The sequence below is a fragment of the Echinops telfairi genome, unplaced genomic scaffold (assembly GCF_000313985.2).
Source record: "Echinops telfairi isolate 266 unplaced genomic scaffold, ASM31398v2 ScPeMD7_31;HRSCAF=116, whole genome shotgun sequence".
Lineage (NCBI taxonomy): Eukaryota > Metazoa > Chordata > Mammalia > Afrosoricida > Tenrecidae > Echinops > Echinops telfairi.
In genome coordinates, this window is record NW_022103928.1 from 23,107,104 (window position 1) to 23,123,983 (window position 16,880).

Sequence of the window (16,880 nt, forward strand, 5' to 3'; positions counted from 1 at the left end):
AGACATGGCTGGGAGGCAGACACAGTGAGTGGTGGGAGATGGCCTTGGAAGAAGTGTATGCAGGTCAGCTAGCAAGGCTGAGACAGCAGAGCTTGGAGTATCCTCTAGAAGGGCACTGCTCCCACCTAGAGCCAAAGAAAGACCAATGCTTGAGGGGAGAGCCCAGACATCATCTCCTCATCACAACTCTACTCCCCCTCTCACTCAACCTGCCCTGTGCAATGACTGGTCTCATGCAGCAGGGGCCCCTGCCCTTCGGAGCTGGGGTCAAACAGGTTTGCCCATGGAACATTCAAAAATATTTGTCCATTACCAGAACCCAGGATCTAGAGAACACAACTAGTAAGAAAGATTGTCATTTTTTCAAGTCCCCAAACTACTGCCCTGAGATCGTCATTAAACCAAAATATCCCCCGAAGTCATCTTAAAGCCCAAGAACAGCTGAGCTTCACTCGGGAAGGAGGTCTGCATTGGGCAGTGCGCTCTCTGAGGCGCTAGTCCACCCACAATGCACCAAGTGGGCACGCACAGGACTGTTTGATAAGAGCCTTAGGGGACAGCAACCACATCAGGTGACTGGAAATGACTCTGCACAGGAAGGTGAGCACAGTGGCACCGTTTAAAGACTGAGATCAATGTCGTGAAATTATACATGAAGACAAGCAGCAAACGGGCCTAGGTTCTTCTGTGTTTATGCTCATGACAACGTGACAAAATTGTTTTAAAGAAATTATTTTTAAAAAGAAAACATTCTAGCGTTCAGATATTTAAAGGGGGACTGACTGTTCATTTTCTTTGGAGGTTTCTAATCTGGGTCTTCACCCACCCATTTTATTATTGAATGCATTCATATGGAAGCACACAGGGGACTGTAACACAAATCCAATCTTCATGCTTTCTTCTCTGTGTATATAATTGGCTTCCCTTGTAATCAATCTCTTTTATTTTATGCATTTAATAACTTGGAACCTATTGGAGTAGGAAGTGCAAAGAGTCCCCAGAAAGATGGAGCTATCTTATGCTGAGGAGATTCCAAAATGCTGAAAGGGCCCAGGGTACCAAAATCAGAGATCAAACAAACTTACCTGGCATGTTCAGCAGGGTTCGTTCAGGTAGGAGGGACTACCTAACCCAATTCGAACTGCTTTGAACAAAACAGGATATCTTGAGTCACATAATGAGAGAGTGCGTGACCATCTGGCCTCTGGCCTGACTGGGTCCAAAGGCCCAGAAAGCCGTTCTCTCCGCATCTTTGGATTCTGCTTGCTGTTACGAACCTCATGCCATGAACAGCTTCCTTTCCAAGTCAAGCATGACGGGGACCAGATCTCCAGAGGCTCCTCTCGCAGTTTACCTGAAAGAGGCACTTCCCTCTCCTAGGGCCACCTGTCACAGGAGCCCTGGTGGTGTAAACGATAATGTGGTGCACTGCTAATTGCAAGGTCAGCGGTTTGAAACCACCCACCACTCCTCAGGAGAAAGATGAGACTTTCTACTCCCAAATAGAGTAAAAGTTTCAGAATCCCGCATGGGAAGTTCTCCTCTGCCCTATAGCTTCACTGTGAGCCAGAATCCCCTAGATCAGTGGTTCTCAACCTTCCTAATGCTGTGACCCTTTCATACAGTTACTCGTTATGCTGACCCCCCAACCATAAAATTATTTTTGTTGCTACTTCATCACTGTAATTTTGCTACTGTTATGAATTAGAGAACCCCTGTGAAAGGGTCGTTCAACCCCCAAAGGGGTCGCGACCTACAGGTTGAGAACCGCTGCCCTAGAGGGCAGTGAAGTGGAGGACCCGAGAACAACCCATGGAAAAGCTCTAATTGGCTCTGCTAGTTTCACATGCCCAGCTCTGGGCCAATCACTGCTGCCAGAGGAATGAAATATTATCATTGGCCCGGATGAGGTCACATGCTACACCAGACACCGATGGAGGGAGGGATCACAGATGCACAGCCCCCTGAAGACCACAGGGAAATGCCAGGAAAGGGAACTCCCCGGGAACAAGAAACAAGTTGGTATAGTCAGCCAATTCCCTTATTTTTTTATTCCTCTCTCATAATCTCCCTGTGGTCCTACTATTTCTGTTCCCACTTGGAACCTGTCCTCTAGAGACCTGACATAGGACCCCAGCCCACAACCGCCCTCCCACAGGGGAGCCCAAGAACTTTCTCGCTAACTAGGTCTGTCTTCTCTTCCAGGCTTGGCCTCCAAGGAGGAGACCCGTGAGTATACACTCCCCACCCACCCCCATTACTCTCCCCACACACACCCCAATTGCTCTAGGGCAGTGGTTCTCAACCTTCCTAATGCTGTGACCCTTTAATACAGTTCTTCATGTTGTGGTGACCCCAACTATAAAATTATTTCTGTTCCTACTTCATCACTGTAATTTTGCTACTGCGATGAATCAGGCGACCCCTGCGAAAGGGTCATTCGACCCCCAAAGAGGTCTCAGCTCACAGGTTGAGAACTGGTGCTCTAGGGTGAGACGTCCCACTGTCTCTTCTCCAGGGCCCACCAGGTCTTCCGGCCCCTTTCCCAGACCATCCATCCCCTACCATGCTGTCCGTACTGGCCCCAACCCTGCCTCCCCCCTCACAGCCCCTGCCCCTCCTCTCTCTGAGGCCCACACCTGGCTGGGTGCCCTCCATGAGCACAGGGCCTCCACGCATGGTACATGACTTCTAATTACCAGGGTACATGCCTGCGACCACAGGAAGCCCAAGACACACAGAGAGGATGCTGGTTGGGGTAGAATACCAAGTGCCCCAATGGGGGCGGGGAATCACGCTCCAGGGAGAGGCACCCCCTGGAGTGGGCTGGTTCAGGGAAGGCTTCAGAAGGTGGGGTTCCAATGTGCCTTGGAGAATGAGGCAGTTAGAAGCTCGTGGAAGAGGGAATGGCCGCCACTTCTCAGGAGTGCAAAGACCAGGAGGCAGGATCGTGAGGACCAGTGGAGACATGGCTGGGAGGCAGACACAGTGAGTGGTGGGGAGTAGGCCAGAACCCCAGAGGGGCAGGAATGCCAAGCGCCCTGGAGCCTCGTGGATGCCTGAGTAAGACTTCAGTGAGGAGCGCATGGTGCTGAGGAGCTAGAAGGAAGGGTATCGATGATGAGAAGGAGGAGGAGGACGTGATCGTGCCTCTATGTGCCAGCCACTGTGCAGAACTTACGGGCCTCTCGTGTCGGCCTCAACAACCCCTGTAGGTGCTATAATCACTCCTACTTTATAGGAGAGAAAACTGAGGCTCAGCCCAGTGAAGCTCTTGGCCAAGGCCATGCAGCTCTAAGTGGTGGTGGTCAGCCTTGCCGGCTGCTCCGGCTGCTCCAGCGTCAACCCTCTCAGCAGCTCTTTGCCAGAGGCACCTGGAGTGCCCTCCTTCTCCTCTGCATGGGGTGGTGACTCCAAAGAGGGAAGCCGTTCAAAGACTGGGCTTGCACCTGATGGAGCCCCAGTGCACTGTGGGATTACAGAGAGCAAAAACCACATGAGTTACCCCAAGCCCTCAACTTCACCTTCTTGAAGCCCCCTAGGTCTTATTCTCACAGACACAGAATCCACAGCAGCCTGGTGCAGAACCAACACATAGACATCATCTGCTGAGGGGATGGCAAATCCAAGCACAAATGCTGCTTCCCCCTTTCCGATTCCCATGGTAGGCTTCACCAATCGATTCTAGAATGCTTTCCCTCCAAGTCTATGGGCAGTCTCAGGAGCTTTTCTTTAAGCTCCTAGCAGTAAAGACTGGTTGACATTTAAGAGGAAACCGGTTTGATCATCTTGATACAAATCAGTCCCCGCATTTTATCATTGACCAAAGTAAAGCGAGATGCTTCTGGCATGTCACACAACAGGCCAGTAGATGAGCTGGGATGAGAGCCCAGGTTTCCTGACACTTCTCCCACTCCCTACTCCCAAACCAGACCCACTGGTGTCAAGTTGACTCTTATTCATGGCGACCCCATGCGTGTTGGGGGAGGGGGTGTCAATGCCTGGTTTTTCTAGAGTAGATCACCAGGCCTTCTTCTGAGGTCAACCTGAAGCTCTAACCTTTGAGTCAGCAGTTAACTGTTAGCACCACCCAATGCGAACCCCCAAGTCTCATGCTCTTCCTATCACACCAGCCCCATGCTCTTTGCCCCAGAGTTAGGGGGTTCTGAGAGGCTGGGCCTCTGGATTTAAGGCTGCAGGTGGGGTGGGCCATAAGCCAGAGCACAGCAGGTAAACACCCTGCCTCCCAGTGGCTGAGACCCCTGGGCATCTCCCCCTTCCTCCGGCAGCTTGCCGGGAAAGCTGGATGGTCAGAAAATCAATTCCAGGAAAGCCTGCGTAAGCCAGCCTGTTGACATGGGTTTAGCAGACTTAGTGCAGTTGATTATACTCCGGACAAACCCAGGTGTGCTCCCTGAGGCTTGCAATAAGCCTCCCACATAGGTGAGAGAGCCTTCGGCCTCCAAAGTAAGCCAGCCTCTCCATAAAGGGGCCGGGGCAGGATGTGGGGTCTGCGGTTCTAGGAGAAGAGAAGCCGTGAAGATTTGTCTCTGTTCTCTAGTGTTACTGTGACAGAAACACCACAGCAGGTGGCTTTAATGGACAGAGTGGTTCTCTCACGTTTAGGAGACTAGAAATCTGACTTGGGGGCACCTGCTCTAAGATAAGGCTTCTCTGTGTGCAGCCTCTGGGGAAAGGTCCTGTCTGCTTTCAGTACTGGTGAGCCCAGCATTCCTTGGAGATTGCCATGTATCTTGGCATCAATCTCCCCTGGGTCTAGGAGATTCTCCGTGCAAGGTCCCTGGGTCCAAAACGGTTTCCCAAAGTGGACAATACCACCCTCTAGTGGCGGGTGCAGGTATGATCCAGCAAGGCTGTAAAGACAGATGCAGACACTTTGTCCTGGGTTATGGGTTACAGTACTAAAGGGTTTTTTTGCCAGGGGGTGCTGAGGTTGGTTTATTTGTTTGCTTGTTTGTTTTTAAAGGGGCGATATGCCAAATAAGTTCGGCAACCTATGGTGCAAGGAAGTGCTCTGCTCCCGACTCTTCTTTCTTGGTGATCGTAGGTCCCTCTCCTCTCTGCTCACTTGTTTAATATCTTTTGCATCTCAAATGTGAGTGGCTCGGGGTACAACCTCATCCATTCACCTAACTGCTTCTAATCCTGCCTCGCTAGCCTCATGAAGGTGAAGGTTTACAACTCAAAGGATAATTACATCAGATCACAAGAGTGTGGGTAACTGCATTACACTGTGCAGCATGGCCCGGCCAAGTTGACACAAAATTCGATCCACAACATTACCCTGCCTCAGTTTAGCTCATCCTCTGCCACAGAGGGCCAGGGAGGGGAACCAGAGCCATGACTCCAACCCAGGATGTGTCTTGAACTGCCGACCTGAGGCCCACTCTCTCCCACCCTCCCTCGGGGATGTCTCCACACCCTGCTCTCCTTTCTGTGAGAGGCCCTGCTTTGACTTCTCCTTACCCCCATCACGTGGGTAGCTAGCGAGTCGGGGGAGGAACTGGACAATTCCCCTCAGACCACCAGGACTGTCCACTCACCCGAGGAAACAGAAGCCCAGCGGGGTGTCCAGGTGGCCCTAACTCCTAGGAAGGGGCTGCCGGAAGTTATTGGCAGGTGCCATGGGCTCCGCAAGTCTTGCCCAGTGGACTGTGCCCACCCAGAGAGGCACTCTTCCTGTGTCACTAAAGGTGCCCTGTGCACCTCCGGCCTCAGACTCAGCCTGGTCCCAAGTCATTCCATGCATGTTGTCTGGGTACCCCCTCCCTATGGCTGAGTCCCTGGGAATGAAACAGTTAAGATGCCCCCTGATGCCCATGTCTGAGCCCACCCAGAGGTCCTGCAGAAGAAAGAAAGGCCTGGTGAGTCAAAACCGACTGGATGCCAAATGGTGTTGCATGTGCCCTCCAGGTGGGGATGGTTTAACAAGGTAACAGATAGCAAGTGCCCAGCACCCGGCACAAATGTGGCTGTGTGAGCTCTGTTGACAAGCCAACGGGTTTGCTTCCATGCCAGCCCGGCAGGGCCTCAGCCCCCACCCCCCCTCCCCTGGGGTCGCGGCAGGGGCTGGGAAAGAGAAAACCTGTCAAGTGTCTGTTTCCCTTTTGCAGCTGAAAATTCCCTAATTCCACGTTTATCCAACCTTCCCTAATGGTGCCTTCTGAGCTGTCAGGTGGTGTGAGAAACACGCATTAATATAAATTATAAGCTGCCAGGCAGAAGCACAGGTGACATGCCAGCTCACAGCGCCTGAGCAGGGCCCAGGGCCTCCAGCTGTCTTTGAGGCCTCTGGGCTCCGGGCAGACCATGTGTCCCTCTCAGGCCCCCTAGTGGGTCCTGTGGGCAGGCCCTGGTCTGACAAAACAGCGGGGCTGGGTACTGATGCCTGCTGGGCACAACACATGGCACGTGCTCCTCCATGTGGGAATGAAGAATGGGGCACCATTCTGGGCATTGTCCGGGTCTCCCTCTCCCTCACGAGAGCCTAGCGCGGGCTCCACTTGATAGATGAGCAAGAAGAGGGACAAAGAGGGCGAAGGACTGCCTAAAGATGCCCCTAACCACCATGCCAGGGCCCCAGGGTGCTTGTCAGTGGAGGACCTCGGAAATCTCAAAAAGTGACCCCAGAGCGAGGCTCCCAGGAGAACCCCTTATTCACAATGACTCTGTCACTGGCCAAGCACATTCACCGAGGCCCCCGAGTGGCCCCAGCACTGTGCCCAGATGGGAAGCCCACCCAGCTCTGTACTGGGTGAGGAGACTGGCAGTCAGGCAGTGGGACCCAGCACCCTATGTGCTTTGATGGGGTGGCTAAAGACACTGTAGGGGCACCGAAGAGCAGGGGTCCCAAGCCAAGTCGCCAGTGAAGCCTGAGCCTGCTCTCTGGCCCTCCCCTGCTATCCTCAGACCCCTATCCCAGTGGCTGCTCACCCAGGCTGCTCTGTTTCCTCCCCAGGAGTCCCGAAGTTCAAGTGCGGCCTCAGAAAGTCCTGCCCCACCGACTACTTTGCATTTAAAATTAACAGCGGGGCCGCCAATGTCGTGGGACCTTCCATGTGTTTTGAAAACCAAATGTAAGTGCCTGAGGGGCCCTGCTATTTCCTTTCATTCATCCACTCATTCATTCATTGGTTGGGCAGACTCTGAGGGGGCAATTGGCAGGCCCAGGTCAGCCCACACCTTCCTCAGACCTTTGATCACTGAGGAACCCGGGTGGGGAGTTGGGCCACTAACTGCCAGGTCAGCACTACGAGCCTACCAGCCTCTCAGCAGGAGAAAGATGAGGCTTCCTGCTCCCCTAAAGAGTTACCGCCTTAGAAATTCACAGAGGCAGTTCTATGCTGTCCTATAAGTAATAATCCTAACAGCATCTGTGTTTCATAGCATCCTCTCACTCTCTCCATCACGCCGTTTCATTCCGATTGTAAAGCTGGCCAGTGATTTGCACTAAAGACTGTGTGGTAGCCAAACGCCTAGGCTTCTCAGAAGGAAAACGGCTATAGGGAGGGTTCACGAATGGCATCCCAGCCTGGAGGCAGCAGGAATGACCTATAATACAGCCCATGAAAGGAAGGCCCTGGGGCAGCAAGTTTTCCCTACAAAAGAAGCCAGAAAAATGATGTTTTTGTTAGAATTTTGAAACGAACTACAACTTTTTTTTAAGGGGCTAGAAAGGGGGGTCGGGCCATTCATTGGTTCATGTGTCCAAAAAACAGAGGCAGCAGGCTTCAGGTCCAGCTTGATCCAGGGAGTCAACCCATGTCTTCAGCGGTTCCACTCTCACCAGCCTTTGCTCTGCTTCACTCTGTGGCTGAGCTTCGGTTTTCCCTGCTGCAAATGGGCTTCTGCACTGAACTAAGAGGGAAGACCTCCCCAAGGGGATTGACATAGCACACACACACACCCCCCGCCCCCAACTGAAAAGTGAATGGCTCCCTTCAGCATTATCCCGGTGAAAGTCTAAAGACGGCATCTTACTGGCTGCCCTGGGTCACATGACCATGCCCGGCCCAATCACAGGGACACGTCACGGCCTAGGAGGGAGGGGACAGTTCAGAGAACCACGCGAGCTGAGACTGAAGACCTCAACGCCTCCCGGGAACTTCCAGAAGTCGGGGTGAGGCTACCAGGCTCCCCACTGGTGACCAGACCCAGACACCGCTCTGAGTTCTGCCTCTCAGCGTGGGTGAGGGGGTGGCACCACGTGCAACCCACGGAACGCCAGGCCTGGCCATCCCTCCTCTCTGAGCTGCGCCAGGCTGCAGAGTCCTGCCCACTGCCAGTTTCCAGCAGAAAGCAGATGGCCCTAATTATTCCGTGTATTTCCGGGTGCTCCCCGCACCGCGCCATGTGGGCACTCTGGGTGCGAAAGCGGAGTGCGCCTTCCCGCTCGGGGACCAACTGTTGTGTTTTGTTTTCACTTGTTCTTCTTCAGGATCATGAGCCCTGTGAAAAACAACGTGGACAGAGGCCTGAATATCGCTCTCATCAATGGTGAGTCGCTGCCCGCCCTCCAGACGTGGAGTCGGCGCAGATTGACACTATAGGGGACCGAGAGAACTGCCCCTGTGGCTTTCTGAGATCGTCACTGGTTTACGGGAGTCGACTTTCTCCTGCAAAGTGGCTGGAGTACCTGGTGGTTTTGAACTGTGGGCCTTGTGGATTGAAGCCTAGAGCAGGCATAACCACTACGCCGCCAGGCCTCGGGCGAGGCGCAGACGGTACATGAGACCAGTCCACCCCACATGCTTGGCTGCTAGCCAAAAGGGTGGAGGTGCTGAAAGACCCAAAAGCTCCTTGGAAGAAAGGCCTGGAGATCTTTCTGGGAAACCCTGTGGAACACAGTTCTGCCCTGACATGAGGTCACGAGTCAGAAACGACTCGACACCTCCTATTGGCGACCCACAGCCCCAGCCAGGCCTCTCCCTGTCCCGGGAGGAACCACAAGTCCTAGGGAGCATGGCGGCCCTCGAGGCTCACCCCTAAACCCAGCCTGAGCCGCCCACAGAACGTGGGGCCGGTACTGCGGGCAAGTGGTCATCCTTTTGCCCAGCCCCCGGCTACAAATAACCATCAGCAAGCGGAACTTGATTCCGTTCCAGCTAGCTACGGGACGGAATTGACTCCGTAGCAGTGAGTGTGGCTTTTTATTTTAAACCTCAGCACCATGCTAAGCTATGCCCGTGTCCCCATTTTCCAAATGGGGAAGGGTAGCTCAGAGAAGTCAAGCCACTTGCCCAAGGTCACCCAGCCAGTGCACAGAATGACTTAGGTTGGAGTCCAGATGGGTGACCCCAAGTGTTCATAGTATCCACCCACACACGCCGGCTGTGGGAAGTCTGGCCACGCCCTCTCCGGGACCCCCACGTGTGAGTTGGGAGAACATGGGATTGCAAAGAGGAGAGGTGGTCATGGGTGGAGTGGCCTCTGGGTGTGCCTTGTGGCATTACACGTGTGCTGATAATAACGGGGGGGGGGCTACTTTCTCCCCTCACAACCTTTGCTTGGGGATGATTAGCCAGATCTGAAGTTCTTAACCTTTACGTGACCAGAATTTAGAGAAATGCTTCAAGCTATGCTCCACAGCATCCCTGTACCCTCCATTTCGGGGCGGCATAATTATGAGGCAATTTCAAGGAGTCATAGGTCCCCTTTCAAGAGTCTATGGTGAAGCTCCTCAAGGGACTGGAACACCAGTGAGAGCGAGTATCGTGGAGAGGCTGCAAAGTGAACCCCCCACCCCGCTTCCCCACCCTGTCCTAGACCAAGCTGGGAAACAGAGAGGCCCTGGAGGGACCTGTTCTCCTTCCCTACCCCCTCGCCGCCGTCCCCAGCCTCTCTTCTGGATTCTGTAAACCTTAGGGTTGTTGTAGGGTGGCGATCGCCTCTGCAATACTCCCATCTAGTGGTCATAATTGAGAACTGCCACTTTCCTGCAGAACACCTCTTAAATCCTCCCTCGGTAAAGCCTGTACATGCAATTCAAGATTACTGAGCTTGGAGACCCTGACTAACGTTCAGCCCACCAAAAATACTTGGTCCTCAAAAGTTTGAGAAATCCCAAACTTTCTATTTAGATGGGATTAATATCTGGTGCCCTGGAGTAGGAGCCCTGGTAGCATAGTGAGTTACACTTCAGGCTACTGTTAAGGTCGTTGGTTCAAAACCACCAGCTGTTCCACAGAAGACAGACGAGGCTTTTCCACTTCCATAAAGAATTATAGTGTCTAGAACACACGGAATGTTTTACCCTGTGCTATAGGGTTGCTGTGAGTTGGAATCGACTTGATAGCAATGAATGTAATGTCTGGCCTGTAAGGGATTACACGTTGGACTGCTAACCTCAGTTTGAAACTACCAAATCTTGGGGAGAGATTTACAATCTTGTGGGGAGGTCTCTGTCCTGTAGAGTTGATAAGAGCTGAAATTCACTCAATGGCAGTGAGGTTTTTTTACTGATGTCTGGTACACTGTCTCGGGTAAGGGTTGGAGTGCTAGCCGCAAGGTTGGTGGTTCAAACTCACTATGCACACTACAAAAGAAAGATGAGGCTGTCTGCTCCTGTAAAAATTTACAGCCCTGTGAAGAGCAGCTAGGAGTCAGAATTGGCCCAATGGCATTGGGTTTTGGCTTAATGATGACACTTAAAAGTCTCTGGGTGGGGCAAAGGTGTGTACTTGACTAGTGATCAACAGGGTGGCAGTTCCAACCCATCCAACATAGGTGCGGAAGAAAGGCCTAGCGGTGTGCTTTTCCAAAGATCACAGGCGAGGAAAGCCGCCGGAGCAGCTAGCTCTTCCCTGTAACTCACAGGGCCGCTGTGGTTCAGAATCTGCAGCAGCAGGTTACTTTTGAAATATTATTTTGCAGCTAAATTTTATCTTGTTCACTTGCTGCACATTTTGCATGCTGCTTATTGAATCTGTGCAGATTCAAAAATGGAGATGCTACGTGTTTGGAAATGCAAGGTAGAGCAGAGGCCCAGGAGCCCAACCAAGGCCTCTGGGTGACTGCACATTTGCTGCATGGCCTCGCTTGATGGTGCTGTTATTATAGTGTTCATCCTTATTAATCCTTACATTACAGTTTTCATCCTTAGACGTGCGAGCCCAGGAGCAGCCATGCTCAGCGGGATGACTGCCAGGATGGCATGTGTTACAGGAAGTAATGTTTCTGTTGCTTAAACCCTTAGGCACTACCGGGGTCATGGTGAAATACAGCTCCTTCGACATGTACTCTGGAGGTAGGTGCTTTGTGGGGCCCTGAGTGCCCATGGCAGGGACACCGGCTGCTCAAGCTTACACAGGCAGGCAGCAGGTGCTTGGCGTAAGATCCCAGGGCCAGCACAAGGCTTCCCCAGGCCAGAGGGGACAGCTGGGCGCTCTGTGCAGCGGCAGACCTCTTCCTTCATTCTCAGCACAGACACACTTGGAGCCTCTCTCTGGCAGCCCAGCCCCAGGCCCTAGATATCGCCGCTGCCTGCCCTTAGCCCGTCTTAATATCTGCTCAGACCAAGTCGAGGCTTTAACAGACTGCTCCTACGGCTCTGCCTTTAAAAGCTCCGGGGCCTTGGGACCCAAAGAGCTACTGGAGGCGTCTGGTGGCAACGCTGTTCAGATCTGCCCCGTGGTGACAGGGGGAGAGGAGAGGGAGAGAGGTTAGAGGTGAGAGGAGGGAGAGTGACAGGAGAGGAGAAGAGGGAGAGGTTAGAGGAAGAGAGCAGAGGCGAGGCGAGGTGAGTGAGAGAGGACAGGAGAGTGAGAGGCAATGAGGGGGAGAGGAGAAGAGTTGAGGGGATGAGAGAGGGGGAGAAGGCAGGAGAGGGAGGGGAAGAGAGCAGAGGGGGTGAGGGAGCGTGGAGGAAAGGGGAGGGAGAGACAGCCATCTAGTCCCATAGCCCAGGACGCCCTACAGGCTGTGCGACCCCCTCACGCAGGGTCCCCTTAGTTGGAATTGACTTGGTGCCACCAACAAGCTGCCCTGTGTTCGCGGTGAGATCCAGCAGGCTGAAGGCATGTGGGTGTGGGAGGCAGACAGCCATAGCCTCCCAAGAGCTGCCTGCTGGACCCCCTAGACCAGTGGTTCACAACCAGTGCATGTGACAGTCAGTCACCTGGGCACATCCCAAGCCACGGGGCTCGCCCACTCTACCCCCATGAGCCTTCCCCCAGGGGAGTCGGAGATATCAGGCAGCAGTCACTTCTGCGCAATGGCCAGCACCTCTCTCCTCCCTCTGCCAGATCCCGACCATCTGGTGAAGTTCCTCAAGGAGATCCCCGAAGACATGCTGGTGCTGGTAGCCTCCTACGACGACCCGGGGACCAAGTAAGAGGAGGGCTCCGCCCGGCACCCTCTGGCCCTTTGGCCTCGGGAAGTGACTGGATGCTACCCAGTGTCCATCACAGCCTGGTTGCCGCATGGGCAACTAGAAACCGCCTCCCATCCAGGGACATCCCGCTGCTTATATAGATGACCTGCTGCCCTATGCAGACGCAGCGCTCTGTGATGAGCCCTAATGGCAGTGGTTAAGCGCTTGGCTGCTAACCAACAAGTTGGCCGTGCGAACCCACTCCCTGCTCCTCGGGAGCTCTCTAGAGTGTGCCTGTGAGTGGGACTTGACTCATGGCAACGAGAGGGTATGGTAGGAGTCCTGGTGTTGCGGGCATTAAGCACTCCGCCACAAACCTAAAGGTCACTGGTTGGAATCCACCGGCAGGGATCTGGTGATCCACTCGTCAGGGGTGTTCCGGCGTCGAGGCGATTCCGACTCGCAGCAACCACACAGGACAGAGTAGAACTGCCCCACGGGGTTCCCAACGCTGTCATCGGCAGATGACAGTCACATGTTTCTCCCTCGGAGCGGCAGGTGGGCTGGAACCCCTGACCTTTTCATTAGCAGCCAAGTGCTTCCTCACTGCGCCACACAGTGCTCCTTACAGGTGGTCCCTGTGGGTCAGAATTGGCCTGACTCCCACTTAACAGCAAGTGCTGTGTTATCATACACCTATGACACGGACATGAGTTGGTCTGCTGCGGCTAAAATGATGGTGTAGAAAGTCCGGAAGGGCATGGGAAAAAATGCTCCTTCCGGAGTGCCCGGTGAAAACAAGGAAGTCGATCTTTCTCCCAAAGAGTGGCTGGTGGGTTTGAACCTCCAACCTTGTTATTAAAGCCTAATACCTAACCCACACACACACACAAAAAGAAAACAAGGAAGTCACAAACAGCCGCCAGGTCCCCCCTGTCCAGGGACACAAGGAGACGCGTGGCGTAGTGATGATAGCAACAAGGTATCATCTTCTTTGTCATCCTCCCAACAAGCACATGCTTGGTACCGGAAGATCCGATGTCCCCACACCTCCCCGGCCCCACCCAAGCCCCTTTTGGAGAGAAAGGTTTGGGAGCTTCCCACCCTGGACCTTTCGTCTGAGCCCCATTCCACAGCCCCTGCCAGGGCAAGGACGCCAAAGCCAGAGGAGGGCAGGTGCAGCCTGCCACCCTCACCGCCCTCTCTGCCCTCTGCAGGCTGAATGACGCCATCAGGAAGCTCTTCTCCGACTTGGGGAGTACCCATGCAAAGCAACTTGGGTTCCGGGACAGCTGGGTCTTCCTAGGGGCCAAAAACCTCAAGAATAAAAGCCCCTTCGAGCAGGTGGGTTCCTGGCCTCTTCCCAGCTGGAGAAGGACGAGGTGTGGGCCCGGGCGTAGGGGGCACTCGGAGTCAACCTGGAGCTGTGGGGTTGATGGTGACTCAGGGTGACTCAGCAGAGCTGCCCCCTAGGGGATCCTGACTGTGACCTGTGGGGAAGCAGGGTGCCAGGTCTTACTCCCTCGAAGCCTCAGCCTGGGGTGCGTTCTAATCACCAACCTTTCAGTTAGCAGCCAATGCAAATGGTGGCAAAGCCACGCCTGACCTCCTCAGGCTACCGAAGGGAGGAGGCGGCTCCCACTGCATGCTGCCCAAGGATGAGTCCCGTGAGGCAGAGTGGACAGACACGCCTCCGGCCTCCGCCCCTCATCCGGACACTCCCTCCCACACAATCGGCTTCTCTGCTGGCTCCGTCCTCCCTGTAGTTATACTTCTGGGGCCTACTGGGGAGGCTCACCGGCTACGAAACGCTAAGGACTTACAGTCCTTCTGTCCTCAGGTCCCTCGGCCTGTGTTCTGATCAGATGGATGTCACAAAGCTCCTTCAGTGCTGGTGAGGCTCAAAGCCAGCCTCCCGCCCCAAGGCACTCCGTTTTCCTTGTTTCGGGGGTCAAAAAGCCCACCACTCTGTCTCAGGGTCTAGGCACTGCCTCTCCCAGGTAGGCTCTTGGACATATATCAGCCTTGGTTCCTCCTTTGTGCTGTTTGTGGGATCCTTCTTCGTTTCTGAGATGGCTCACTTTATACCCAGAGCAATGGTGAAGCCAACCAATCCCCACCCTAGAATCTTCTACACCTTACTCGAGTGCCCTCACCCAGTCACATGGTGGGACGGACAGAGGCTCTGGCTACAAGGGCCCCACCGGGTCATCTCACCTCACTGCCGGCCGTCCTCTGAAGGACTAGCTTCCCTCCCCTTTCAAAATGACATCTTCTACAATGACTTCTTGCTTGGTTGTTGTTTTAACTTTCTAGGGTGAACTAGGTGGGAGTTTACATTTCTGATCATGTATTTTGTAACCAACAACCTTCACAGCTTCCCAAATCTCCCAGTAGCTTGCCCTGCCCCACCTCCAGCCTTTGAGTCCTCCCGTCTTACAGAGTGGTTTGAAACACCAGAGTGACCCTGTTCACAATCCCTCACGACAGAATCCTCCGATCCTAGCTACATCTTCCACCACCCTGGCTTCCCCAGACTCGTCAGGAAACAAGACGTGTAGGAATTACTGGACGTCAACTTGATGGTCTGTTCTGTGAACCTTCAGTCAATTTGCTAGCTCCCCCCTCAAAATAAACTAACGCTTAAAAATTTTTTTCCTAAGAAAAGCGTCACAGGCACATACCGTGTGCGCCAACGATCCCCCTCCTGGATGTCCTACCTTCTCACTCATGGCCATTGAGCCGATTCCAGCTTAAAGGGACTGGCAGGGCTGGGTAGAACTGCCCCTGTGGCTTTCAGGGACTGTGGCCCTTTACGAAAGTAGAAAGCCTCTTCTTTCTCCCACTATTTTACCCTAGAGAAATAAAAAACAGATGTTCCTAGGAAATGACAGTAACATGCCACAGCGTGGCCTGGCTAGACGAGAAAGTGGGTGAGCTTAGCGGCACCGTCTGAGAAGACGCAGGACCAGGGGCCTCCAGATGGTCTGGAGGGGCCAGCCAACAGGTGGGATCCTCGTGGGAAGCAGAGCTCAGGGCCACGCTGGAACAGCAAGCACTGTCCTTCCTGGAAGTGACGGTTCCAGACTCAAAACCCCTGGGCCAAGACTAAGTAAATAACTAAGGCCACTTGGCACCACCACCGACCTGGTGTTGGTGACCACCAGACTGGGACACAGCACCATGAAAGCTGGGGTTCAGAGAACCATCTTCTTCGTCTTTCTGAGAATCAGCCACTCTGGTGCCGGTAGTCGATGTATTTACTTTCTGCTCCTAGCGACGAGGCGGAGCACATTTACCTCCGTGGTGGTGTGATCTGCCCACTCCTGCTGTTGTGAATTGACACTGCACAATGACACTGCATCCTGACTGGATGGCTGTCGGCGGTGACTGTGCCTCGGTTTCCCCGTTATGGGATGGAGTGATCGCTGTGTGCACTTCCCAGGGCCATTGTGAAGATTAAATCGATGACTCGCTTAGAACGGTGCCCAGCCCAGAGCAAACCTGTGAAGATGGCTGGGGTTCTCTCTACTGTTGTATTTGAGGTGTCCCAGAGGGGCTGGTGGAGAATGGCGGTGGGGGGAACCAGTGCTAAATCCCTCCAAGCATCTCCTATCCACAGTCTCCACACTTGGTCTGCCATCTCACCTCTGAGACACTGGACAAGTTGCCTCTGGATCTGAGCTCAGTCCCCCACTTGTGGAATGGGATCAGAACATCCAACACCTTCTTCTCAAATAGCGTTTTGGTGAAAATGCAGTGGGCGGCGGCACTGGAGTCTTAAAGCACAGTACCAATCCGAGTAATCTCTCTCTCTTTCTCTGTTTGGCTCCCTCATCTCTCTCTCTCCTTTCTCTCCAGTGGTTAAAGAACGTCCCACAGCAAAACAAGTACGATGGGTGGCCTGAGCTGCTAGAACTGCAGGGCTGTGTGCCCAAGAAGGTGTTTTAGGCCCGGGGTTTTATGGAAGAAGCTCCTGCCTGACCAAGGAGCCAGGGCCCGGAGGTTGGTCAGCTGGACAAGCTACCGAGCAGACCTGGGGAGAGGAGACGAGCTTGGTGGTTGATGTCCGTGCTCACTCTGACGAAGCATCGCCCCCGTTTCTGAAGCCAAGCCCCCCCACTGGGCTGGGACATCCTGCTTGGGGGGAGACCAGCCTCCCAGGGTCCTTCAGAGACCACCTGCAGCTGTGAGAAGAGGTGGGCTTTCCATCAGAGAAAAGACTGGCCCCACAGGAGCAAAATTAAATGTTACTGTTGCTGATTTCTGGAGGAACTTGTTCTGCCGCCTCGAGGCGCAGTGTGTCTTCCTGGGGCTGAACTGGACGAGCCCCCGGCAGCTCCGGCCCGTGGTTCTGGTTCGGCAGCCCGCAGGACGCATGGTGGCCAGGAGATTCAGTTCAGGGGTGAGGCCAGCATCTTGTGTCAGCTGTCCGGGAACAGAGAGAGTCGGGGGGGCAGGTTTGGAGAACACTGTCCTGACCTGCTTATTGGAAGACAAGTTGGCAAAGAGGGAAAGCTGATCACAGGTGGAGGGGAGGGGAGGGGAG

General features: G+C 53.9%; 1 protein-coding gene across 2 annotated transcripts in view; it reads left to right on the top strand.

Annotated features, from left to right (window-relative positions):
• The window catches only part of FAM3D (FAM3 metabolism regulating signaling molecule D), a 48,474-nt gene extending 31,880 nt beyond the window's left edge, over positions 1 to 16,594 (top strand). For both annotated transcript variants that reach the window (XM_045290103.1, XM_045290104.1), the window contains exons 4-10: positions 2,206 to 2,229; positions 6,980 to 7,097; positions 8,459 to 8,517; positions 11,216 to 11,266; positions 12,264 to 12,348; positions 13,549 to 13,675; positions 16,193 to 16,594. In XM_045290103.1, the coding sequence (XP_045146038.1) occupies positions 2,206 to 2,229; positions 6,980 to 7,097; positions 8,459 to 8,517; positions 11,216 to 11,266; positions 12,264 to 12,348; positions 13,549 to 13,675; positions 16,193 to 16,282 (554 nt within the window). In that variant the 3' untranslated portion in view covers positions 16,283 to 16,594. The remainder of the gene's footprint in view (positions 1 to 2,205; positions 2,230 to 6,979; positions 7,098 to 8,458; positions 8,518 to 11,215; positions 11,267 to 12,263; positions 12,349 to 13,548; positions 13,676 to 16,192) is intronic.
• The last annotated feature ends 286 nt before the right edge of the window (positions 16,595 to 16,880 follow it).